At 51.7% G+C, this 24827-nt stretch overlaps 1 protein-coding gene across 2 annotated transcripts in view; it reads left to right on the forward strand.

The window, feature by feature from the left end:
• Nucleotides 1-24827, forward strand: part of ATP9A (ATPase phospholipid transporting 9A (putative)) — a 129473-nt gene that overhangs the window by 49774 nt on the left and 54872 nt on the right. For both annotated transcript variants that reach the window (XM_043553659.1, XM_043553660.1), the window contains exons 5-13: nt 2995-3053; nt 4211-4262; nt 6486-6580; nt 11010-11090; nt 11968-12043; nt 18221-18297; nt 20226-20386; nt 21378-21520; nt 22474-22586. In XM_043553659.1, coding sequence (XP_043409594.1) covers nt 2995-3053; nt 4211-4262; nt 6486-6580; nt 11010-11090; nt 11968-12043; nt 18221-18297; nt 20226-20386; nt 21378-21520; nt 22474-22586 — 857 coding nt within the window. The remainder of the gene's footprint in view (nt 1-2994; nt 3054-4210; nt 4263-6485; nt 6581-11009; nt 11091-11967; nt 12044-18220; nt 18298-20225; nt 20387-21377; nt 21521-22473; nt 22587-24827) is intronic.

Here is a 24827-nt window from a genome sequence, read left to right on the forward strand (position 1 = left end):
TTCCTGTTGCCCCCTGGTGGGACCAGAAGAAATGTTCAGGCAGGAAAAGAATTCTGCACTTTGGACTCTCTTTCCCCCCATTTCTAATGCTCTGACTCTTTGTGTGTGTTTTTAAATTCTTCTAATGTTGTGTTTATTTTTGAGAGAGAAAGAGACACACACGCACACACATACACACACACACACACACACACACACACACACACACAGTATGAGTGGGCCAGGGGCAGAGAGAGTGGGAGACCCAGAATCCGAAGCAGCCTCCAGGCTCCGAGCCGTCAGCACAGATTCCAACACGGGCAGGGCTCGACTCACAGCCTGTGAGATCATGACCTGAGCCAAAGTCAGACGCTTAACCCACTGAGCCACCCAGGCGCTCCTCTGACTCTTTGGATTTTGGTGGAAATCTTCTATTCCCTCTGCAGATGTCTCGACATAATGAATGCTTGAGGCTGTGGGTCTCTAGAGCTCCAGCGTGCTAGGGCTCAGGCCCACGAACTGAATTTAGGCCTGTGTTTTGAGAAAATGAGGCACATTAAACACTGATGTGAGATGAGTGAGATGCCCACGCTGGAAGAGTCTGGAAGGCCCTCAGAGCAACTGACGGCCCAGCTCATCGCCACTTGCTATGTTCTGTCTAGAAGTTGTTATTAGTGTTTGTATGCTTGCCTTTTTTAGTGCCGGTGCTGTTACCATGATGAAATTTAATTAAACACAAGAATTAATGAAAATGAAACCCTGTGGAACCTCCTTGAAAAAGTTGTTTCCATAGCGATAACTTGGAATGGTCTGGAAAGCCTTGATCGTGGTGGATAATTATTACAAAGACACGCTGAATTGTGTGAAAAGTAGAAAATGCTGTGAAAAACTGTAGAAGTCTCGAGTCGTACGCTTAGATGACCTCGTCAGTGTCTTTTAAGTTCTTCTCAAAACCAGCGGAGCTCAAACGAGTGAGCGAACGCGCCTCCTTCGTGAGCGCCGGGCGTTTGTTGAGTGAACAGGGAGGGAGTAACAGCCAGTGATTCCCCTTCAACTTTTGCTCTGGGTGCTGGGGAAAATGATACTTCCCTGCAGAGGACTGAGAGCCATTCCTGCCATTTCCTTTCTCGCTCGGCTGATCTGATCGTTTGTAAGTTAAATGGGCTTTTTACAAAAGGCCAAAGACTCGAAGATTTTAATGTGTGAGAATGTGCCCCGCCCCCAGAATCTAGGCCCGTCTCCTCTCCGGACTTGTTCTTAGGACCACCCGCCCCGACCAGCCCTTCAGCCTTTGTCTCTTGCCGGTCCCTGCCTCCCATGCGGCGCTTCTGGTCTCGCTGAAGGAGGTGCAGCCTGCCACTGCACGCGCGTGTGGGCAGCTGACACGCACACTCTCTCCAATCTCGTGCCTTCCGCTCCTGGGTTACTGGTCACCAGTGTCCTTCATCTGGCCATTTCCCTTCTCACCTCTCGTGCACCTCCCTGAGCCCCTCCCACCCGATTATTATTTGCCCATGCCTCCTTCCCTCCACTGGACCGTGAGTTCCGTGGATCCCCACCTGCGCATGACCTGGCATACAGCAGGCGTTCCATAAATGCTGCTGGAATGTTGAATGCATGATCAAGGGGCTTCTGTGTGCACACTGGGCTCCCCTGCATCATTTCACACACTAGTTAGCACTAACAGCATCTGTCTGACTCTCTTTCTCACCCGCTCATGGGTTTGCAAACTATAGCCCAGGGGCCAAATCCAGCCCCCCACCTTTTTTTTTTTTTTAATTTTTTTTTTAACGTTTATTTATTTTTGAGACAGAGAGCATGAACGGGGGAGGGTCAGAGAGAGGGAGACACAGAATCCGAAGCAGGCTCCAGGCTCCGAGCTGTCAGCACAGAGCCCGACGCGGGGCTCGAACCCACGAACCGCGAGATCATGACCCGAGCCGAAGTCGGACGCTTAACCGACTGAGCCACCCAGTCGCCCTTTTTTTTTTTTTTTTTTTTTTTTTTTTTTTTGTGGTATGGGCTGGGAGCTAAGAATGGTTTTTAGCCTTTGGTGGGGAACAGTCGTTGGCCCAGTGGGGAACCAAAACTGTTCACTGCCGTGGTCTCCACCAGCACATTTGTTGACTCCTGGAGACCAGGCTTTTTTTTTTTTCTAGGATAAGGGGACTGTCTTGCATCTTTGAATTCCCATAGCATAGCACTCAGTACATGTGTTTTGGGGGGGGGGGGGTTGAACTGAACTCACTTTTTTTTTTTTTGGTATTTTTTATTCACCCTCTGGAGTCAGATGGTGGTGTGAATCCTGGCTCTGACCTGTTCTCACCGTGAGACTAGGGGTTTCGGCATGGTGCGGGTCTGAGCCTTTTTTCCTCCTCTGAAAACTTCAGACAATAATCCCTGTTTCTGAGGGCTGTCGTGAGGGTCAAAGAAGCTGTCACTCTGTCAGCATCTGTACTGTGCTTAGCACAGGATTGGTGTTTAATGTGAGCTGTTACTGTTTATCCAGACATCCAGCGAAAGTTGTGTAGTCCGAACATCACATAAGCAAAATATCTAGCAATTGCAAATCTAAAAAAAACAATCGGTCATTTTCGGTTGGCCCCAAATTCTTTCTAGGGGTGTTGAAAATTAAGGGCTGACCTTCTGTCTGTGGATCCGACTCTTCATTTTCTTCCCCGTTTCTGTGCTGTTTTTTGTTTTGTTTTGGGGCCGAATGAATGTCACGGTGCCGACTTAGGAAAGCTTACATGGCACCGGTGAGGCAGAAGGCCTCAAGTGAGGGGTGAGTTATTCCGGGGCTCGAAGGGGTGGGGACTCACTCCTCGAGCAGCCCCCGCAGCAGGTGAATCTCTCCGAAGAGGGGCAGGCAGTGTTGGTGAGGTGGGCTGGGCAGGGGAGGCACATACTTCTGGGTGTATGACATTGACTTTGCAGGCTGGTGGGCACTCTGCAAAGGCGTGAGGAGTTGAAATGCATTCATACGTGATGTATCTTGGATGTCTTTCTTCGCAGGGACGGTGAAAGTGAAGAGCTCCAATATCCAGGTTGGAGACCTTATCATCGTTGAAAAGGTGGGTGGGGTCTCGCAGTTTGTGACCAGGCTCCCAGTGGGTTTGGTGGCAATGTGGGAAGTCATTGCCAGTTCACAAGCCCAACCATGTGGATTTGTGTATCTCATAGACTGACTGAATGCAGGCTTTGGGGGATTTTTCTCCTCTAGCTTTGCCTGGGGAGGAAAACGTTTTTCCCCATGAGACGTACGTATAAAATACTTTTTCAAGGTTTATGTGGTTGGTTAGCCAGAATTTCTTCTTATAAACTCAAGTACAAGTTGGTTTTTTTTTTATGTTGATCTATTTTTCAGAGAGAGAGTGTGAGTGGGGGAGGGGCAGAGAGAGAGGGAGACACAGAATCCAAAGCAGGCTCCAGGCCCTGAGCTGATGGCACAGAGCCCGACAAGGGGCTCGAACTCACGGACTACGGAGATCGTGACCTGAGCCAAAGTTGGACGCTTAACCGTCTGAGCCACCCAGGCTCCCCTAAGTTTTGATTTCCTATTTGCTGCATCTGTTTTTTTTGTTGTTGTTGTTTTTTAACTTACTACAAAATCTTTCCTAGAAGTCTGCTTGCTGAGTGAGCACGTAAAAATATTGGTCATTTACCATTTGAGCAGTTTTAGCTTGCATTTTGTGACATACGCATAGTACTTTTCTGTTGTTTTGTGGGGAGATGGGGTTAAGTGTAATATGAGAATGGTAAGGAGGCCAGAAAGCACATTTTTTAAAATAGCACCCTTAACAAATGTTTGTAACTTTGGCAAACATCTCTTTTTAAAAGCTGTCTTTTTGGAAGGGAAGGTAGCGGGTCTGGGGGTGGCCCTGGAGAGTCTTGGAATAATATTTGATCGGAATGGGATCGTACTGTAACTGGTTTCTGTAGGAAGTGAACTGTGCTCTTTTAAAAGGATTAAATCCAAGAACTCAAAGTCGATTTGAGGTAAAGTGAAGCTCTAGGGGATTAGGAAAGTAACAGCAGCGAGCGAGATTTTTCAGATTCAAAACCAAATAAATCCCCAAGTCTGTCTGGGACAAAGGCAGAAACTTCAATGAGGCTGTGGGTTTCTGGCCCCCTCCCCACCGAGAGGGGCGGGGGTGGGGGGGTGGGGGGTGGGGGGCGGAAACCCCACACGTGGGCATTCACAGTAACAGTCTTTCTTTTCATTACGCAGAACCAGCGGGTCCCTGCTGACATGATCTTCCTGAGGACATCGGAAAAAAACGGTAAGCATCTGGGATCAATTTTGAAAATAACCATTAACCTTTCAGTGGTAATTTGGCAAAATAATCATTTGAAAATGGAACAGAAGTAGATGATCGTTTTGGAGCCATGGAGGCAAATCAAAAACATCTCTTTTAATAGAGCAGTTTTTAAAAAAAAAAACAAAACAAAAAACCAAAACGTTCTTGGGGCTCACAGCTCAATAGATTTAGATCATCACAACGATACAATTAGTCGGGCCCACGCTGAGTCACAGCTGGTGAAGTCGCGCACGGTAGCCGTGATTTTCCTTTCTGGGCTGCTGTTAGGCTCAACTTCAGGGGTTGGCGGGATAAGGAAGTGTGTCCAACGTGCAGAAGCAAACAGAAATCCTCTCTCTTCGGAGGAAATGCCAGGAGAAGTGTGACGGTAGAGAAACGGGGGAGAGAGGTAGGTGGCCTTTCTGGCCCTTTGCTCATGAGTGGCGGGGCCGTGCCTCCCCTCACCCATCAGTTTATTTGTTATCACAGCCCACTTGGGCCTGAGGGAGCTGCTCCAGCCTCTTAAGGAGACCCCGCTGGGGGCAGTTCTTTCCCGGTGGGGCCGACACCACCATGGCCTGCCCACCCACCCACCCATCTGTTGACTCTAATCTCCTTCTTATTTTTTGTTATTTAAGCCATTGCGAGGAAACGTTGTGGCTGTTTTTCTCTTGCCTACAGGCACAATCAGATCTTTGAACGTCTGAAAAAAAAGGTCCCGTTATATTCCTTTGAGGTGGCTGCAGTCTATTTTATTATCAATCAAATAAAAGTATAGATGAAATTTTATACTAATAATATATTTAAAAAGCCCAGAGGTGGGGTAGAAGGCACTAGATTGAAAGTCTTTCTTTGAAATCTGCTGCTGTGTCCTCCGTTGGCTCTGACGTCCTTGTCAGTGAACATAGACCATTATGGGTTAGGGCCCCTGAAATGTATCCCCCCCCCCCACTCCCCGAAAAAGAAAAAATTAGGCGTGTTTTTTCTTTTTTCTTATTTGTCTTATTTTATTTTATTTTATTTTATTTTTTATTTTATTTTATTTCATTTCATTTCATTTCATTTTATTTTATTTTATTTTTGAGAGAGAGAGACAGGGAGAGACAGAGAGCAGGGGAGGGGCAGAGAGACACAGAGACAGATCCAAAGCAGCCTCCAGGCTCTGAGCTGTCAGCATAGAGCCCGATGTGGGGCTCAAACCCACCAACTATGAGATCATGACCTGAGCCAAGGTTAGACGCCTAACCGACTGAGCCACCCAGGTGCCCCCCCTTTTCTCTTTTTTTTAAAGTTTATTTATTTTGAGAGAGAGAGAGCATGAGTGGGGGAGGGACAGAGAAAGAGGGAAAGAGAGAGAATCCTAAGCAGGCTCTGTGCTGTCAGCGAAGAGCCTGACTTGGGGCTCGAACTCATGAACTGTAAGATCACGATCTGAGCCGAAACCAAGAGTTGGATGCTTAACCGACTGAGCCGCTCAGAGGCCCCTAGATGTGCTTCTCCTTAAGTGTCCAGAGGTGTTGGCCGCCACGTCCACGAATTCAGTGCATCCGGGGTCTGATGAATACACAGCTAACCCATTGGTGAGACTTGCACGCCAGACTGAAATAGGCGTTCACGGGCCAGTAGGAACCAGCACGGGTCCGCTCGTAGAGCCTTATGTGTTCCGAGCCATCTGGCAGGATCAGCTGTGAGTCTTCCTCATGTGAGGCTGCTGCTGCTGTGTCCATGTTCACCGTCAGGGAAACCGAGGCTTGGAGAGCCTCGGCGGCTTCCCAAGGGCATGCTGCTGGTACGTGGTGCCTCTGGTCTGGCTTCCAGGCAGCTGGCTCCTGATGAGTGTAGACGACTCTGCCTAGAGCGGCCCGAGGTGCCAGCTGTGTCATGCCAGCCACCATGCTGGGGGCGCGGTCACCCTCAGGTCTTTACAGCAACCTCCCGAGGTCTGCGTTTCTCCCCGTTTTCCAGACAGGGCCTGCCGGTGTTTATTTAGCAAGGTCAAGGAGCTGGCCCAGGTTCCTGCTTGGGGCGGATGGTGGAGTGAGGATTTGAACCCAGATCTCCGGACGCGAGAGCTTACAGGGGAAGTGGGAAACGGGGCGTTCGTCTTCCCTTTTGGTTGCTGGCCACTGGTGGGATTTTTACGAAGGCCAGAGCGGGAACTACGCAGAGCTGCCCGGGGTAGACGGCGCCCACCTTCTTCCACAGGGTCGTGCTTCCTGCGGACGGACCAGCTGGACGGCGAGACCGACTGGAAACTGCGGCTCCCCGTGGCCTGCGCGCAGAGGCTCCCCACCGCGGCCGTGAGTAGCTTTCCCGCAGAAACACAGCCTGGCAACCGTGTCCTTGCAGGGCCAGCCAGCGCGGGGGGTGGGGGGGGGGCGCACGTAGATCAGTGTGTGGGGTGTCACTTGTGAAGGAGGGGTGACAGGGTGGGGGCCGGGGGGGCCCCGAGCACCTGTTTTTTCGAGTTACGTGGCTGTGTGAAGCACAGTGGGGAGCTCTTTGGAGGGAAGCTCAGTCTTTTTTTTTTGAGTTTAGTTTCTTGAGAGAGAAAGAGAGAGTGGGGGAGGGGCAGAGAGAGAGAGGGAGGGAGGGAGGGAATCAGGGAATCCCAAGCAGGCTCCACACTGTCAGCGCAGAGCCCGACGCGGGGCTCGAGTTCGTGAACCGTGAGATCATGACCTGAGCCAAAATCAAGAGTCGGACACTTAACTGACTGAGCCGCCCAAGGGCCCCATAGCTCAGAATCTTAAGAAGCCCCGACAAGGTACTTAGCCTAAAACTAGAAGGGAAGGCAGGTGTATCATTTCTCTGCTCAGCGCCTCCAAAGGCTTCTCGTCTTATTGAGAACCCCTCCTCCAGCCCTCGCTGTTGTCCTCAGGCCCCATGTCCTCTGTCTCAGTGCCGGAGCCCCACCCTCGGCCTGGGTGCTCTGCCCGCCAGTGCCTTCTCCCTCCTGATCAGGCGTCCTCTGCCTCCGAGTGTTTGCCCTTGATGTTTCCTACACCGGGGGCAGTCAGACCCCACTGGCTGCCTGGGTGGCCATCTCCATTCTGTCTCTTGGGTTTTGTGCTCAGGTCTCCTTATCTGAGAGGCATTTTCTGACAGTTCTCTCCTTGCATTCCCACCCCACTCGCTTCAAGGCGGTATCTCCGGGAGCAGAGGTCTGCCCAGTACGTTCACTGCTGAACGTCCTGTGCGTGGAACAGTGTGAGGAACAGCACAGAGAACGGCCTGTTAGCCCCATTAGCCCCACGTCACTCATGCCACGATTTGTAAAGGGAGGGGGGACAGGGGGCCAAAGAGTAAGTTTAAACATAAGCCACATAGGTTGGATGTGGCCCAAGAATGAGGTTACAAAGTCACAAAACGTAATTGAAACACTCAGAGACCAACTGGTCCAAAAGGGTTAGGCAGAATGTGTAAGCTTTTCCCAGGCTAGCGGTCGTGTTCACTGTGTTCTGTGAGGAAGGAGCAGGCAGGATACAGTTCCGTGTTAACCTGCCAATAAACACGCCCACTGTGCTGATGATTTTTCATAGCCAGTAACGAGTAAAATAACACTGGTATTACTATTAATTTTTGAGCCAGGCATTCTAGAGTAGCGAGTTTCTAACCGTGGTTAGGAGCCCCTGGGAATCCTTAGAACGCACTCACCTGCCCCTGAGATGGTTCTGATTTTTCTGGGTGATGCATTTTAACTTCCTGCTGAGATTTCTGCAAAGAAAGCTTTCTGAGCCTCAAAATGATTTGAAGGAATCTCTTTAAGAGACAGCCTGGAAGAGCCTAAACTCATGAAGATACTTGACCGTCAGCTGCACAGAGTTGCATTTCTTGGTGTGTGCTTTGGATGTGTCAGTTTAATAAATGCTCATGTCCCCCCCACCCCCACTCCCGCCACCCCCGTCTGGCACAGGCCTGGGCTGGGATCCAGATGCTACTGGACCGAAGGGATCTGAATGGGGTGCAACAATTTAACAAAGTTGTAAGTTAGAAGAACCGTATGAAAAGATTACGTGGGCATTACGTGCCTATATTCTTGTGTAAAAAAAAATTAGGGGCGCCTGGGTGGCGCAGTCGGTTAAGCGTCCGACTTCAGCCAGGTCACGATCTCGCGGTCCGGGAGTTCGAGCCCCGCGTCAGGCTCTGGGCTGATGGCTCAGAGCCTGGAGCCTGTTTCAGATTTTGTGTCTCCCTCTCTCTCTGCCCCTCGCCCGTTCATGCTCTGTCTCTCTCTGTCCCAAAAATAAATAAACGTTGAAAAAAAAATTAAAAAAAAAAAATTAAGGGAGCCTGGGTGGCTCAGCCGGTTAAGCATCCAAGTCTTGATTTTGACTCAGGTCATGCTCTCACCATTCGTGAGTTCAAGCCCCGCATTGGGCTCCGTGTTGACAGCATGGAGCCTGCTTGGGATTCTCTGTCTCCCCTCTCTCTCTCTGCCCCTCCACTGCTCTCTCGCTCTCTGTCTGTCTCAAAATAAGTAAACATTAAAAAAATTAAAGCACGTGGAAAGCCCTGGAGGAAAAAGCAAACAGTGTCGTTCATGGCCTCTACCCCACACCTGACCCGCTTCCCCCGGGGATCACGCGAACTCCGTAGTGATCTTTGCAGACCGTGGTCAGCACCCTTTCCTACAGATGTACAGCTGCAAACTTGTTGGAAGGGGGAGCTTTTACAAAGAAGGGATCCTACTGTATTTGCAATTCCACACCTTTACCCGCGCACTTTGGGTGTGCCTCAGGGCCTTTTCTTACCGGTTCATAGGGGCCACAGAACAAACACGCCTGCATACGGGGCCTCCTAGTGAGTTAGTAGAGGGCTCAGGCCCCGCCGGAGGGGCCGGCCGGTAGCCTCCACCCCACTCCAGACCCCTGATGGCACGGGGTATTGTGGTCTGAAAACCTGTGCTATCAGGTCCTGACCACCTGATTGGAGATTTGTTTTCTAAATCTTTTACTGTAAAATACACACTAGGTTTACCATTTTATCATTTTAAAGTGTCCAGTTCGGTGGTGGTGAGCACTTTCACACTGTTGTGCAGCCGTCCCCACCATCCGTCCCCAGGTCTCTTCATCCTGCAAAACTAAGACTCCACGCCCGTGAAACAGAAATTCCCCATCGCCCAGACCCCGGCAGGCACACTTCTACTTGCTGTCTCTATGACTTTGCCCTAGGGACCTCTTGTAGGTGGAGGCCTACAGTATTTGTCCTTTTGCGACTGGCTTTGCTTCCCTTAGCGAAAGGTCCCGAAGCTCCACCCACGTGGCGGCCTGTGTCGGAACTTCCTGTTTAAGGCTGGGCAACGTTCCGTCCTGTGAACGCACCGCATTTCGTTCGTCCGCGTATCACGTATCCATTGATGGGCTCTTGGGTTTGTTGCCACCTTTTGGTAATTGTGAGTAATGATGCTATGGACGGGGCGCATGGTCTCTTCGAGACCCTGCTTTCGGTTCCCAGCAGGTGGCTTGCTATTCATGTGCTAATTCTGTGCCAGGGTTTCTGAGGACCTGCCATACTGCTTTCCACAGTGGCTGCACCATTTCACATTCCTACCAACGGTGCACAAGCTTCCAACGTCTCCGCATCCTCACCAACACTGTTTTCTGTTTGTTTGTTTTTGATGTTCGTTTATTTTTGAGAGAGCGAGAGACCGAGCAGGAGTGGAGGAGGAGTAGAGACAGAGAGCGAGAGACAGAGTCCGAAGCGGGCTCCAGGCTCCGAGCTGTCAGCACAGAGCCCGACGCGGGGCTCGAAGTCACGAGATCATGACCTGAGCCCAAATCAGACACTTAACCGGCTGAGCCACACGGGTGCCCCACTTTTTCTGTTTTTGAAGAGTAGCCCTCTTAATGGGTGTGAGGTGTTCTTTATTTGCTTTCACCCCTCCGTCTTTTCCAGGGCTTTACACAGAGCAGGTGCCCAGTAGCCCCTCGTTGACTGAGCAAGTATTTTCTTTGGTACCAACAGCTCTTGTAAAGCACAGTGTAGCAAGACCGGTGTGGGAAACCAGTTTGGGAAACACTGGGTGTCCACAGATAAACAGGCATCTTCACAGCAGACTCTGTCAGGGTGTCTTGGGATATGGCGACTCCTAAGCTTCTTTTTTTTTTTTTTTTTTAAATTTTTTTAATGTTTTATTTATTTTTGAGACAGAGAGAGACAAAGCATGAACAGGGGAGGGGCAGAGAGAGAGGGAGACACAGAATTGGAAGCAGGCTCCAGGCTCTGGGCCATCAGCCCAGAGCCCGACGCGGGGCTCGAACTCACGGACCGTGAGATCGTGACCTGAGCCGAAGTCGGCCGCCCAACCGACTGAGCCACCCAGGCGCCCCTTAAGCTTCTTGAATAGAAACATTTTCTTCCTTCTTCCACCTGCCCTGTAATTTTGAGAGCCTGTTTGCTGTCTGAGAGCAACAGCTGCTTTTGAAAACTAGTGGGTGCCTCCCGAAATCTTCTTTAATTACGAACTTTTCAAAAAAAAATTTTAATTTACATTTATTTATTTTTGAGAGACACCGAGCACAAGTGGGGGAGGGGCAGAGAGAGAAGGAGATAGACTCCGAAGTGGGCTCCAGGCTCTGAGCTGTCAGCACAGGGCCCGACGCGGGGCTCGAACTCACGGACCACGAGATCACGACCTGAGCCGAAGTCGGATGCTCAACCGACCGAGCCACCCAGGCGCCCCACGAACTTCGTTTTTAACTCCAAAATGTTACCTCTGTTGAACAGGACCTTCTTCAGATCCGATCCTATGTTTACGCAGAAGAACCCAATATCGACATTCACAACTTTGTGGGAACTTTTACCAGAGTAAGTAAGCCTCGCTCACCGAGGAATCCTGCCTTTATAGAGTTGTGCTGGTAACAGACCTGCAAAGAGGTGTTGACGGGTCTTTGTCAGGGAGCAGCTTTGCTCGGGGTGGGGGTGAAATTCCCTTAAGAAGCACCCCCCTTCCCCACCCTGGCCTTGAAAGCTGACATAGTGTTTCTCAGTGAGGTCGGCCCAGCTGGATTTTCTTCCAGCCTCTGACCAGCTAGAATTACCTGACAACTTAGAGCCGAGCATTGTTACGATTAATGTTAAAGCTCTGAAAGCACTCTTTCTGTCCCCTTCAGATGCATCCGTGACCCCTTCCACTCACACAAGCCCCGTCTGCCTCCGTTACAAGTTTTAAGCCACGTCCCAACTTTCTGTCCCCTTCAGATGCATCCGTGACCCCTTCCACTCACACAAGCCCCGTCTGCCTCCGTTACAAGTTTTAAGCCACGTCCCAACTTTTCAGAATAGAAATTAAATTTGGGCTGAAATGCTGTGAAGAATCTGGGACAGGAGATTTGTAGACTCCAAATTAAATCCATGGTCTCCTTCTGGAAGCTGTAGGGCTGGCCGGCAGAGGGCTGTTTCTGTTCGATTGGCTTCTGCATTCTATTTCGAGCCTTGTACGACATTTCTTCAGTGTTAGGAGCCTGTCCGGCTTCAGTCACAAGCCACCCTTTTCACCTATCACCGTGGGATGAAAACGCCCAGGAGGGTGGCTTGTGAGCTCGGCCCTTCTCTCCTGGCTGAGCTGCAGGCATCCGAATAGGGGTCCTCCTCACTTCCTGTCTTGGGAGGAGCCAGCTGGAAACAGCCTGTGGATTCTGCCCAAACCTTGGTAGATAAATGCGTGTCCATTGGCCTTTTCCAGGAGGACAGCGACCCTCCGATCAGCGAGAGCTTGAGCATAGAGAACACTCTCTGGGCCGGCACTGTCATCGCGTCGGGTAAGGGCGCCCTTGTTGAGGAATGTGTTAGCAATTTGAAAAGGAAAGAAAATCCTTTTGTATAATTAGAATAATCATCTGTCAGTTGGGAAAATTAGTCGTGGTCAGATGGTGTTTTCCACTTGCTCGCGCCCCTCCAGGGAATCAAACTGACGTCTAATTGGCCCTCGGACACTTGCGGACGTCTGTGAGAATCTGCCGTGCCAGCGGACTTCTCTGCAGCGTCCGCTCTGGGAATAGCCCTTAATTGCCTCCCGAGATTGACATTCTAATCTGTACCAGAAATTGGGGCAGCCTGGGCGTTCTGGCCGGAAGTTGTGTCCGTGGGGGCTGCGGGGCTGGCCCCGCCCGTCCAGGGGCCGTGGTGCCCAGGCAAAGGCCGTGGGCCTGAGTTGGAGCCTTGGTGTTGAAAACACCAAGATGCCGTGGAAATTGGTGCCTTTTAGTTTTGCGAACACTGGGATGAAACTGGGCAGAAGGGGCTCCAGGGGCCGAGGTGTCTGCGGTGGCCGCAGTTGACCTTAGTGGGGTGCCTCTGGTCTGTCGGGTACTTTGTTGAGCCCTTTATGTGCATTACACACTTCACTTAACCCTCCCAACGTTACCGTGAGGGAAGGTGCCGGTATCATTCCCATTCTGCAGATGAGGAAACCACGGCTCAGTGAGGTTAGTAATTTGCCCAAGGTCACACCGCAGGTAAAAGGCAAAGCGGAGGCTTGAACCCAGGCACTTTGCTCCAGAAGCAGAACTTACAGTGCAGCTGTCCTTAGTGTATTACGTATGTTACGTAATAGTATCCACTGTTATTAACGTATGATTATACTGCTGGCAACTTTCTGTCTTTGCTGTTTGCTGGAGTTTGGCTTTTTCCCTCTTCACGCACAAGGCCCTCCCGCCAGCCTGTTTTCTTCCCTTTGATGCTGCCTGTGGCTCTTCAGTACAGCAGATGCTTGGTCAGGGTCCTCTGCGACAAGGCCTGTGGATGACGAGCACAGACCAGCACAGAGTACACACGGGGCTGCTAGTTCACCCTCCGCAGGGGCTCCGCTTAACGCAAACGGGCAGAGTTGAGCGCTCCCTTGAGGTCCTCCGACCTTTTCCTTTTCCCCTGCCTGCCCGTATTGACGGCGTGATCCGGGATGTCTCAGATCCTCCTGGTGACTAACGAAGTGAGGAATGGGTCCCTGAGTTTCAGCGTGGCCACTGGGCACTGCCGGCCATACCTTGGCCAGGCCCGAAGCCACGCCCACACCCGAGGCCCCGCCTGCATCCCCGCCCACACCCATGGCCACGCCCACCAGGCCCTGCAGGAGCCCCTTCCCCTTCAGACTCTGCCCTCCGGCCTCTCCCCTTCCGCTTGTCCACCGCATCTCTCAGAACTGGTTTACTCTTCCTTCCCCGTTGTTCTCCACTTTGAAGTCACTTACTAACAAGTAATTATTTTTTATTTTAAAAGCTTAATTAATTTAATTAACTTTAGAGAGTGAGTGCGAGTGGGCGGGAGAGACAGAGGGGAGGGGGAGAGTGAGTCTTCAACAAGCTCCAGGCTCAGCCCAGAGCCCAACCCGGGGCTTGATCCCACGATCTGAGCTGAAATCAAGAGTTGGTCACTCAGTTGACTGAGCCACCCAGGCGCCCCTAACATTGTGGTAATAAATACACGTTCACACGTCTGTCTGGTTTTTATTCTGGTGATTTTCTTCTCTCCTTCCTGCTTTCCTTCTTTCCATGCAGGGAAAAAAAAAAAAAAAAAAAGCAAGCAGACTCCACGCTCTCCGTGTGAACCGCGAGATCATGACCTGAGCCAAAGTCAGATGCTTAATTGACTGAGCCACCCAGGCGCCCCTAAAGGATTTTTAAGATTTTATTAAAAAATTTTTTTTCCAACGTTTATTAGTTTTTTGGGGGACAGAGAGAGACAGAGCATGAACGGGGGAGGGGCAGAGAGAGAGGGAGACACAGAATCGGAAACAGGCTCTAGGCTCTGAGCCATCAGCCCAGAGCCTGACGCGGGGCTCGAACTCATGGACCGCGAGATCGTGACCTGGCTGAAGTCGGACGCTTAACCGACTGTGCCACCCAGGCGCCCCTAAGATTTTATTTTAAGTCCAGTCTCCTCCCCAACGTGGGGCTCGAACTCATGACCCCAAGATCAAGAGTCGCGTGCTCTATAACAACTGAGCCAGCCAGGCGCCCCCAAAAGGCTTTGATCACGCACCTCTATGTAATGCGGCCATGTTCTGTGCTGGTGCTGCGGTAGCATTCCAGAAGATTCTTGTCTCCACCCTTGTGGTGTTTCTAGTTTACTCTAAACTTCATACAGATTATGATTTTGAGGTGGAGGGTCTGAGGTGGAAAAGGCTTCTCAGCCTTAATCTCAGAGATGAGCAGCAATAAGTTTTACTTACCAGGCTCTTTTTATTTACAGAGTGTTTTGCTGTCATTCTCTTGTTTTGGTCTCACAGCATTAAATGAGGATTTAATGGAATGAAGAAGAATTGAGTCTCAGAGAGGCTAAGCAACTTGCCTAAGGTCACGCAGCCTAGGAGGTCATCTCCCGGAAGGCAGAGAGTGGAAAGCAAGTTGGGACCTTGAAGAGGGGAGAAAAAAATTTCAGACCGTTTGTGAGTGGTGCTGTAGGAACAGAGAGAGCAGTGATTTCAACGATCCGGTAGCAGCACCTGCCAAGCCCTTCACCGGGCGCAGGTTTTCGAGTGAGTCTGAGAAGCCGGACGTTTACCGTTTCTTTAGCTGGCCTCAGTTTCCCCTGCTTCTCAGTAGTAGTTCTCTGACTACGTTGTGGTTCTAATGCGACCGTGAGGTTACATACGAGCCACTTCCTTCCTGGTGCTCAACTCAAGAAACGGCCGTCCTTAATGACCTTGATTAGATGAGATTTTACTTCTCTGTTCTCTGTACAGTCTAACTCCTGTGTTTTGGTCACTCTGCTCTTATCACTTGAAAGTTTAAAAAAAAAGAAAACTTGCCAGGCAGCACGTAGGGTCCAGTGACATTGGTCGGCATCAATCTGTAGAGGATGCAGTTGCCACGGTAACTCGCCACCGGGCCGCTCGGCTGAGGAGTCACTGGGGTGAGACACGGAAGGGACGGCAGGGGGGAGGCCTGGGGCCTTGGCAGAGCAGGTGGCCCGGCTGTGTCATGGAGCCCGGTTCTTCCCAGACTCTCCAGTCCGTTGTGCCACTGCCTTCCCCGACCCCAGCCTGGCGGGTTGATCGTGGCCACTGTGCGACCCACATGCAGTCACGCCGCGTGCCCCTCGCCCCCAGGCTTGGCGGGACACGTCCTGTGGTCGCATGCTTGAATGTTTCAGCAGCATCTAACTGCCGTAGACGTTTCTGAAGGCTCGTGCTCAGGGGGTAGCATTTGTCCTGTCACAGATGGGGAACAAAGGGGTCACAGAGCAGCGCTGACCCCGGGACCGCGCTGTCGTGGAGAGTTAGGAAGAACTCCGAGTGAAAGCCGACCGCAGCGGTGTGACTTGGGGAAAGAAACCAGCTGGCCAAACGGGGACGCGTCTGACTCCGCAGACGGATGGCAGAGGGTGACAGTGTGGAGGGTCAGGAGAGCTGACAGCACAGGAAGTGGGGGTCGGGTTAGGGGGTGGAGGGGCTCTGGTCGGAAAGTCTTGAAGGGCTTGATTGGGCCCCGTGGGGACCAGGATGAGCCGAGGGCCTCCCTTGGCTGAAGCGAGTGCCTGTGCTTCACACCTGCTGGTAGTACAGTGGCAAACGCGGACCCAGTGTCACCGCATCTTCTGATGTTCCGCGAGAAGCCAGAATTCTTAATTTCTTTTTTTTTATGGTTTAAAAAAAAATTTTTTTTTTAACATTTATTTATTTTTGAGACAGAGAGAGACAGAGCATGAACGGGGGAGGGTCAGAGAGAGAGGGAGACACAGAATCCGAAACAGGCTCCAGGCTCCGAGCTGTCAGCACAGAGCCCGACGCGGGGCTCGAACTCATGGACCGCGAGATCATGATCTGAGCCAAAGTCGGCCGCTTAACCGACTGAGCCACCCAGGCGCCCCTCTTTTTTTTTATGTTTTTATTTATGTTTCAGAGAGAGAGAGAGAGAGAGAGGGAGAGAACGGATGGGGGAGGGGCAGAGAGAGAGGAGACAGAATCCGAAGTAGGCTCCAGGCCCCGAGCTGTCAGCACAGAGCCCGACACGGGGCTTGAACTCGTGAACCGCAAGAGCATGACCTGAGCTGAAGTCGGATGCTTAACTGACCGAGACACCCAGGCGCCCCTTAATTTTTTTTGCATGAAAACTCCTGTATTTCAAAGTTGGCAATGAATTCAGAACCTTTATTTATTTAGGTTTATTTGTTTGTTTTGAGAGAGATGGACAGGGAGGGGCAGAGAGAGAATCCCAAGCAGGCTCTGCGCTATCTGCGTGGAGCCCGAAGCAGGGCTCGAACTCCCGAACTGCAAGATCGTGACCTGAGCCGAAATCAACAGTCGGACGCTTACCCGACTGAGCCCCCAGGCGCCCCGAATCCAAAACCTTTAAAGTGCTGTACAGACCAGCAGAGGTCTGTGGTTTCTCTCTGGGTGACAGTGGCCGGCCTTTGGATCTTGTGGAGGTGGTTTTGGTCTTCAGCACAGGCGGAGGGTGGGTGGGGGGGAGGCCATTTTCAGCGGCCTTGGGAGGCACTGAGGTCGGCTGGCGCCAGCGGGGGACCTGTTCAGAGGCCCTAGTTGTGAGGACCCTCTCGGACCCTGGACGTCGGTGACTGAGACCCACCACCTCTGTGCAGGAGTGGGTGCGGTGGCTGCGTGGCCACCCCTAGTCTAATTGTCTCCGCGGCCGCAGGCCTGCGTCACTGGAGCCTGCCATCTGCCAGGGAGTCTCCAGGGAGCTCTCCCCGGCCTGCCATCTGCTGAGCCTTCCTGGAAGGGAACCGCATCGTGTGCATTAAGCTTGGAAGGGGGACTTTGGCGTCTCCTCCCAGGGCTTTGTCCGGGGGACACAGTCCCTGTGCTTCACCTGGGCTCGGGCCCTTCCACCAACTCTGTTTGAGGCTCTCTGAGGCTTTGCATGTCCCTCTGAGGGAGGAGAGTTCAGATGTTCCAGCAGAGACTAGGTTGCCTGTGCTCCTGGGAATCTTCCCTGAAGGTTTGGCAGGGCTGGCCCCTTCTCAGGGTTCGAGCTTCCGCTCAGGTGTCCTCAACTCAGAGACTGCTTTGCTGACCACCCGGCACAGACCGGCAGCCTTCTCCGGCCTTCTTTCCCGTTCTTCTGCCTGAACTTCACCATGGCACCTGCCGCTGTCCGTGACTACCTGTTCTCGTTTGCTCCCTCGCTGTCTGTCTTCCCCACCGTGTTGAGAGTTGTCACGGCATACCCTGAAAAGGGCAGACAGTGGTAAATTTTTAATCTTGCCAGTTTCACCCCAAAATAGGTTGTCCCAACGTACGCTCCAGCCAACCGCATGTGCGGCAGAACCCATTTCTCTGCCTCTCGGCTGACCCTGGATGTTCTCAAGCTGTGGAATTTCTGTTGCTGTGATAGGGATTGAAATGGCTTAGTTTGCATTTCTTTGATGATTTACAAAGTTGAGCATCTTTTCTAATGTCAGCTAGCCTTTGATATTCCTCCTATAAATTGTTGACTTCTAGAAAGCGCGGTATGGGGCGGGGTGAGAGGGAGCAGGGGAGTTCTTAGGAAGGAATTATCTTGTGGACAGACATTCCCCCCCGCCCCCCCCAGTAGTCTCCTTAAGACACAGTGTCTGAAAGGAATCGGACTCAGCGGGAAGAATATGCTCTAATAAGAAGAGTGTGTATTTGAACTTCCATAATTGTTTATGAAGATAGGAACGTTCTAGGCACCTCTGGAGACCTCTGAGGGCAGAGGCACAAAGGACAGACCTCCACTCCCCCCCAGGCTGCTGGGCCGCACAGACCAGCACTGAGCAGCGGACCTTATGGCAACGGTGCGAGTGCTCTGTATCTTTGCTGTGACTGTTGAGCACTTGAACCTGGCGAACGTGGAGTGAGAATGGGCAGCTGTATGTCACATACTACTTCCAATTGCATTTAAATCTAAATGGCTTCATGTGGCCACTGGTCACATGGCTACCATACTGGTCACTGTGGCCATAGATCATCGTCTTTGTTAACAGCCCTTTGCATTATGCTTTCCTGATTTTAGGTACCGTTGTGGGTGTTGTTCTGTACACGGGCAGAGAACTCCGGAGTGTCATGAATACCTCAAATCCTCGAAGTAAGGTGTGTATGTGGTCCTAAGATGCATCTCCTTGTCAGAACTTTTTGACTTGATGTATCTTGATGATTGGTGTTGGCTGGGTAAGGGGCTAGATTTTGGCTTTTTATGTTTATTTATTTTTGAGAGAGAGAAAGAGAGAGAGAGAGAGCGAGAGAGCGCATGAGCACGGGAGGTGGAGAGAGAGGGGGACAGAGGATCCAAAGCGGACCCCACTGTGACAGCAGAGAGCCTGATGCAGGGCTCAAACTCATGGTCTGTGAGACTGCGACCTGAGCTGAAGTCGGACGCTCAACTGACCGAGCCACCCAGGCGCCCCTGAGGAGCTAGATTTAAAGACAGTAGGGTCGCCTGGGTGGCTCGGTCAGTTGAGCGTCCGACTTCAGCTCAGGTCACGATCTCGTGGTTCGTGGGTTCGAGCCCCGCGTTGGGCTCTGTGCTGACAGCTCGGAGCCTGGAGCCCGCTTCCCATTCTGTGTCTCCCTCTCTCTCTGCTCCTCTCCTGCTCATGCTCTTTCTCTCTCAAAAATAAACAAACATTTAAAAAAATTAAAAATCAAGGTAGGAACACCTAACAGTGTTATTTCATTTATACAAACTTACCGTCTTTTCATATACGGGGGTGTGTGTGTGTGTGTGTGTGTGTGTGTGTGTTTATGTACCTACAGATGCGTTCATGTAACACATAAGCAGGTATGCGTACGTATGTATGTGAATTCATAAAAATGTTAAAGCTTGTAGGTTAAAAGTGTTGAGCACCCGTGTGCTGTGTGTTCTCCATCCTTCACCCGAATCCCACTTGACCCTCACCCCAGCCTCTGAGCCCAGGCACTTCCACGGGCTCATCTGAGCCGAGCGGTGGCCTTGAGAAGCACCGCGTTCGGCCGAGCCGCACAGCGAGGAGGGGGCAGCCTCGGGTTCCCCCACCCCGCTGACGGCCGGCTGTGGCAAACGCGGTCCACGGTGCCCTCTGCCTGGTGGCGGCCCCGTTGTCGCTTCTTTCGCACCGTGTCCTGCCCTCCCAGCCCGGCCCCTCCTCCAGTTTCGAGGAGCCAGAAAGTACAGAACGATTTCTTCTGTCGACACCATGAACGAATGCCACTCACCGTCATGACCGTCCTTACAGCCGGAAGGCCGTTTGTTTGATGTTTCAGCCTTACCCTGGGCCACGTTTCTGTGAAGTTCTGGCTTTGGTGTGCCAGTTACGTTTTTTTTTAACATACACGTTAACGTAAATACGTAATTGGTAAGATCCTCGTGTTCAGCAATACAGCCCTTAAACGTCAGGTGCTCCGGGTGTGTGTGCCCTGAACTCAGGCAGCGCTGGATCAGCGTGTGGTGCGGATCTGAGAGGTGGGGGCGGAGTCATTTTACGGCAGTGGCGGATGGCAGAGGTCATGCCACACAGAGCGCCACCAAACGCAGCGGCAACCTGCTTATATGTTTGCAAGTCCCCATCTTCCTTTTTTCTTTTTTAAGTTTATTTTTGAGAGAGAGAGAGAGAGAGAGAGAGAGAGAGAGTCTGTGCACGAGTGGGGGAGGGGCAGAGAGAGAGAGGGAGAGAGAGAATCCCAAGCAGGCTCTGAGCTGTCAGCGCAGAGCCCGACGCGGGGCTGGATCCCACAAACCGTGAGATCATGACCCAAGCCACAGTCAAGAGTCGGTTGCTTAACCGACTGAGCCACCCGGGTGCCCCAAGTCTAACTCTTCTTAATTGTTAAAAAAAAAAAAAAAATTGAAATCCAAATTCTTTGAGGTTCTTTGGATGTTTGTTAGGAAGTCCAGCCCACAGGGCCCGGTGTTCTCAACCAAAGGTTCCGGGGGCTGATGGGTCCTACCGACTCACCGGGGTGGAGGTGTTCTTGAGTGGAGGATCAGTTCTCCGGGTAGTGGACCAGCACCCACTAGCTCTCTTTTGTGCCTTGTCCTGCAGATTGGCCTGTTTGACCTGGAAGTGAATTGCCTCACCAAGATCCTCTTTGGTGCTTTGGTGGTGGTGTCGCTCGTCATGGTTGCCCTTCAGCACTTTGCCGGTCGTTGGTACCTACAGATCATCCGCTTCCTCCTCTTGTTCTCCAACATCATTCCCATCAGGTAAGCAGAGGACGAGCCATGACATTGTCTTCTCTTTCCTCGTGGTCCCTTTGAAGAACGATGACCGGGAACTGTCAGGGTCAAGGATGTGAGCCGCGCTCTGTGGCTGCAGCATCAGGAGGGAGGGCGCCTTCCTCCCTGAAGCATCCTTTCCTGAATCAGTCTCTGCTCGGAAGATCTTGCCTTGCCTGCTTTATGCCAGGGATACCGCTCAGAGTCCTATCTCCTCTGCCGGCTCAAGAGGTTGGGAGTGGCTGCTGGGAGTGCTGCGTTGAGACTGGTCCTGAGTCCGGGCTCAGAGGGGACCACAACAGGGATGAACCCTGAAGGCACTGTGCCGAGGAAAACCAGCCGCTCCCCAAAGGACAGATCTGTGCGATTCTCCTCCTGTGGGCTCCCTAGAGCAGTCAAATTCAGGGAGACGGAGAGTAGATGGGTGGGTTCCAGGGGCTGGAGGAAGGGGAGAACGGGGCGTTGTTTCATGGGTGTGGAATTACAGCTTGGGAAGATACAAAGTTCTGGAGACGGACGGTGGGTGACGGTGGTGCAACAGGCTGATCATACTTGATGCCGCTGAGCTGTGCATGGACTGGTTTCAGTAGTAAATCTGTTAACGTAGATTTTGCCACAAGTTAGAGCAGCACATTATCAAAATACGTTGGCTCAGAGGACCAGTAATTAGGAAAAAAAAAAAAAAAAAGGACTAAGACAACTACCGTTTCAGTATTTTAAAAGCATTTGAAGTTTTCAGTGTCTTATCTTAGTCCAAAATAGAAGCGCTTCACGAAAGTGAAACCTTGGGCGGTGAGTTATCTGAGAGCCGTGTTGACTCTTGTCAGATGTGGGGATTCAGCCGAAGACGCGCGTCTGTAGGCAGGGGTTCCAGATGTTGTGGCCCAGATGCGTGTTAAGAGTCCTCGCCATCTGCAGAGACCCTAGGAACCTCGCCGATGTGCTGTTATTAACCTGTTTGCTCTGGTCTTCTGACTAGTCTGCGTGTCAACCTGGACATGGGCAAGATCGTGTACAGCTGGGTGATTCGGAGGGACTCGAAAATCCCCGGGACCGTGGTTCGTTCCAGCACGATCCCCGAGCAGCTGGGGAGGATTTCCTACTTGCTCACAGACAAGACAGGTGAGCTGTTTCCTGGGCCTTCCGAGGCTTCTGGGTGAGGCGGGTGCCTGGATTCTCTTTCTGGAGGTGTTAGAGATGGTGCTCCTGGACCTTTGGATGAGGGCTGATTATTTGGTGACGGTGACCGTGATGGTCGTCACCATCGTCAAGCAGCAAAGCCTTACACGGTACTAATTACGCACGGGGCGCTCTTCTGGGTGTTCATTTATGCTTGTTTCGTTAATCCTCCGCCTAATCTTGTGGGCATTTTTAATCCCATTTTACAGACGAGGAAATGAGGCACAGGGAGGTTTCCCGCCTTGTCAGAAGCGCAGGACGACAGAGCAGGCAGTCTGGCTTCAGGCCCTCAGAACCACACCCCAAAATACTCCGCAGTTTAATATCAGAGTGACTACGAGCAAGGCCGGGGGCATGGCGATACCTGGGCTTAAGCTTCATCTCTACCATTTGGTGGCCGTGGGACAAAAGAGCGTCCGTTACAAAGGTCTGGGGTGGCTCACCAAATCAGAGAGAAATTAGGTTGCAGGAGGGAGCAGAACCAGAGAATTTCTGGGTACGTTAGCAGGAGGTCTCTGTAGGACTCCGTCACTGGGGTGAACTTGATTCTGTTCGTCTCCCGTCCAGGTATCTGTCTGCTCGAGGTTCAGACGCCTTCAGCATAGAATCTAGTGCACGTCCTGGGCCACCATCCTGGCCGATGGAATGAGTCAGACACCCCGACCAGCCCAGGGAGGGACGGTGGTCGTGTCCCCATGGAACCCCAGGATGCCGTTTCAAAAGAAAAGGAATTAGGTTCTGGGCAGGCCACATAACACAGAGGTCTGCCCGGCGGGGGCAGTGTGGAGGCCAGCGCAAACACCTAGCAGTAAACTCTCAGGAAACGGCAGCCGTGGTCACGGTGAACGACAGCCCCAGGATGTGGGCACAGTTACTCGATTTGTCTTGTGTTTCAGGAACGCTTACCCAGAATGAGATGGTTTTCAAACGGCTCCATCTGGGCACCGTGGCCTATGGCCTCGACTCCATGGACGAAGTACAGAGCCACATTTTTAGCATTTATACCCAGGTAAACCCTTCTGTTTTGACACTTGAAACGGTTCCTTTGCAGTTATTAACACTTGTGTTGAGCTATCGTTCGCAACACTGTTCAGTTCGCCCGTTTAGAGTGTGCCCTTCAGTGGTTTTCGTTTATTTATAGTTTCGTCTTCATCACCCAGGAGAGAAATCACATCCCTGTTTGCCATCATTCCCGCTCTCCCCCCCGCCCCCACCTCGTCTTCCAAACCCATGGTGACCTTCGTTCCTTTATGTTTTGGATGAAATTGCCGTTGAGGGGCACCTGGGTGGCTCAGTAGGTTGGCTGTCCGACTTCAGCTCAGGTCGTGATCTCACGGTGCGTGAGTTCGAGCCCCGTGTTGGGCTCTGTGCCGACAGCTCAGAGCCTGGATGGAGCCTGCTTCGGATTCTGTGTCTCCTTCTCTCTCTGCCCCTCCCCAGCTTCCACTCTGTCTCTCTCAAAAATAAATACATGTTAAAGAAAAATTAAAAAAAGAAAAAAAGAAATTGCAGTTGAGACTTCCCCCATCTACCTCCTTCCCCGAGTTAACCTGCTCTGTGGAAACACTTACGGCTCTTAGGAAAAACCTAAGAGAAACTTGTTTGCCCTTTACCGAGTGCCAGAAATAGCTTTGAGAGCCTCCTGGTTCGTGTCACTTCCTGTTCCTGGTCAGGAGCCAACGCAGCGGGAAGGAGCCACCTGCTCCTGAAACAGTGTCACCGATCAGCTTCCGTGTCAACCCGGCGACCGCGTGTGGGAGAGTAGCCTGTCAGAGATGGCCTTCCGCTCTGCTGCTGCTCCCACATTTTTTCCCACAGAGGTTTTCAAAATCGATCCTTTTTCACAGAAGGGTATTGCTAACATTCCTTAAAAGTCACACCAGTGGCTCTCACCTCGGCTCCTCGGAATTGCTGCTGACGTTTTAAATACAAAATGGAACAAAAGCAAGGAATACCCGAGAGATTCTGATGCGTTACGATTAGGGGAGGGCTGGGCTTCTGTGTGTGTGTGTGTGTGTGTGTGTGTGTGTGTGTGTTTAATTATTAAAAAAATTTTTTAATGTTTATTTTTGAGAGAAAGAGAGAGAGACTGAGTGGGGGAGGAGCAGAGAGAGGGAGACCCAGAATCCGAAGCAGGTTCCAGGCTCCGAGCTGTCAGCACAGAGCCCAACGCGGGCTCGAACCCACGGACCGTGAGATCATGACCTGAGCCGAAGTCAGACACCCAACCGACGGAGCCACCCGGGTGCCCCTGGGTTTCTGTGTTTTAATCTTAAAATGAGGGGGCGCCTGGCCGGCGCAGTCAGTTGAGCATCCGACTCTTGATTTTGGCTCAGGTCACGATCTCATGGTTCGTGGGTTCGAGCCCCGGGTTGGGCCCTGTGCTAACAGGGTGGATCCTGCTTGGGATTCTCTCTCTCTCTCCCCCTGTCTCTCTGCTTCTCCCCTGCTTGTGCTCACTCGCTCTCTCTCTCAAAAATAAATAAACTTAAAAAAAAAAAGATGACATACCAACAGATGCCTTGGTAATTCTGAGACACATCAGGGCTCAGTGTTTACCTGCGGGTACATGTTGTGGCTCTTGTTTGGAGAGGAGAAGAAAGAGGCCGTGTTTTACTTAAATTTGTCAAAATAGACGATGATTTTGTTGTCAGAAATCCAGTTAGAAATGTGCAGGAAGTATTTCTCTACAGGGGTTAAAGGTGGAATCCATGAGTACTGCCGGGCATTTAATTTTCCGGGACATTCGCTGGTAGGCACGCCTGGGTTTCCAGGTTATCTCCTAAAAACGGCAGAGCAGGAGACGCAGCTGGGAAGTGGGAGTGGGTTTTAAGTGGAGGACAGTTAATTGGATTTGTGTAACGTTCTCCTGTACAGTCAGTGGTGAAACTCCTGTAGTTTCTTCGAGGCTCCCCGTGTGGGCATTTGTGGCTTGTCTCCAGACAGATCCATGGACCATTTTCAAAGATGTACTTTAGGATTCCTGAAAAATCACGAGGACTCTGTTGGACAGGAAGGAAAGGCCACAGCCAACCCCCGTTCTGCCCCTCTCTGACCTGTCTTCCTCTGTGGCACCGGTGCCCCCAGGGCTCTGTCCCAGCTCCTGTACCTCCGTCCTAGGCGGTCCCTCCCCCCCCCCGGCTTCCGTTGCTCTGCAGATACTGGTGTTCCCCCTCGCTGTCTGCACCCCAGCCCTTCTCACTCGCTAGAGCGAAATTCCGCTCTCCCTTGTTCGGCTGTCTGCAGTCTC

This window comes from Prionailurus bengalensis, chromosome A3, assembly GCF_016509475.1.
Source record: "Prionailurus bengalensis isolate Pbe53 chromosome A3, Fcat_Pben_1.1_paternal_pri, whole genome shotgun sequence".
In the NCBI taxonomy this organism is placed as follows: domain Eukaryota; kingdom Metazoa; phylum Chordata; class Mammalia; order Carnivora; family Felidae; genus Prionailurus; species Prionailurus bengalensis.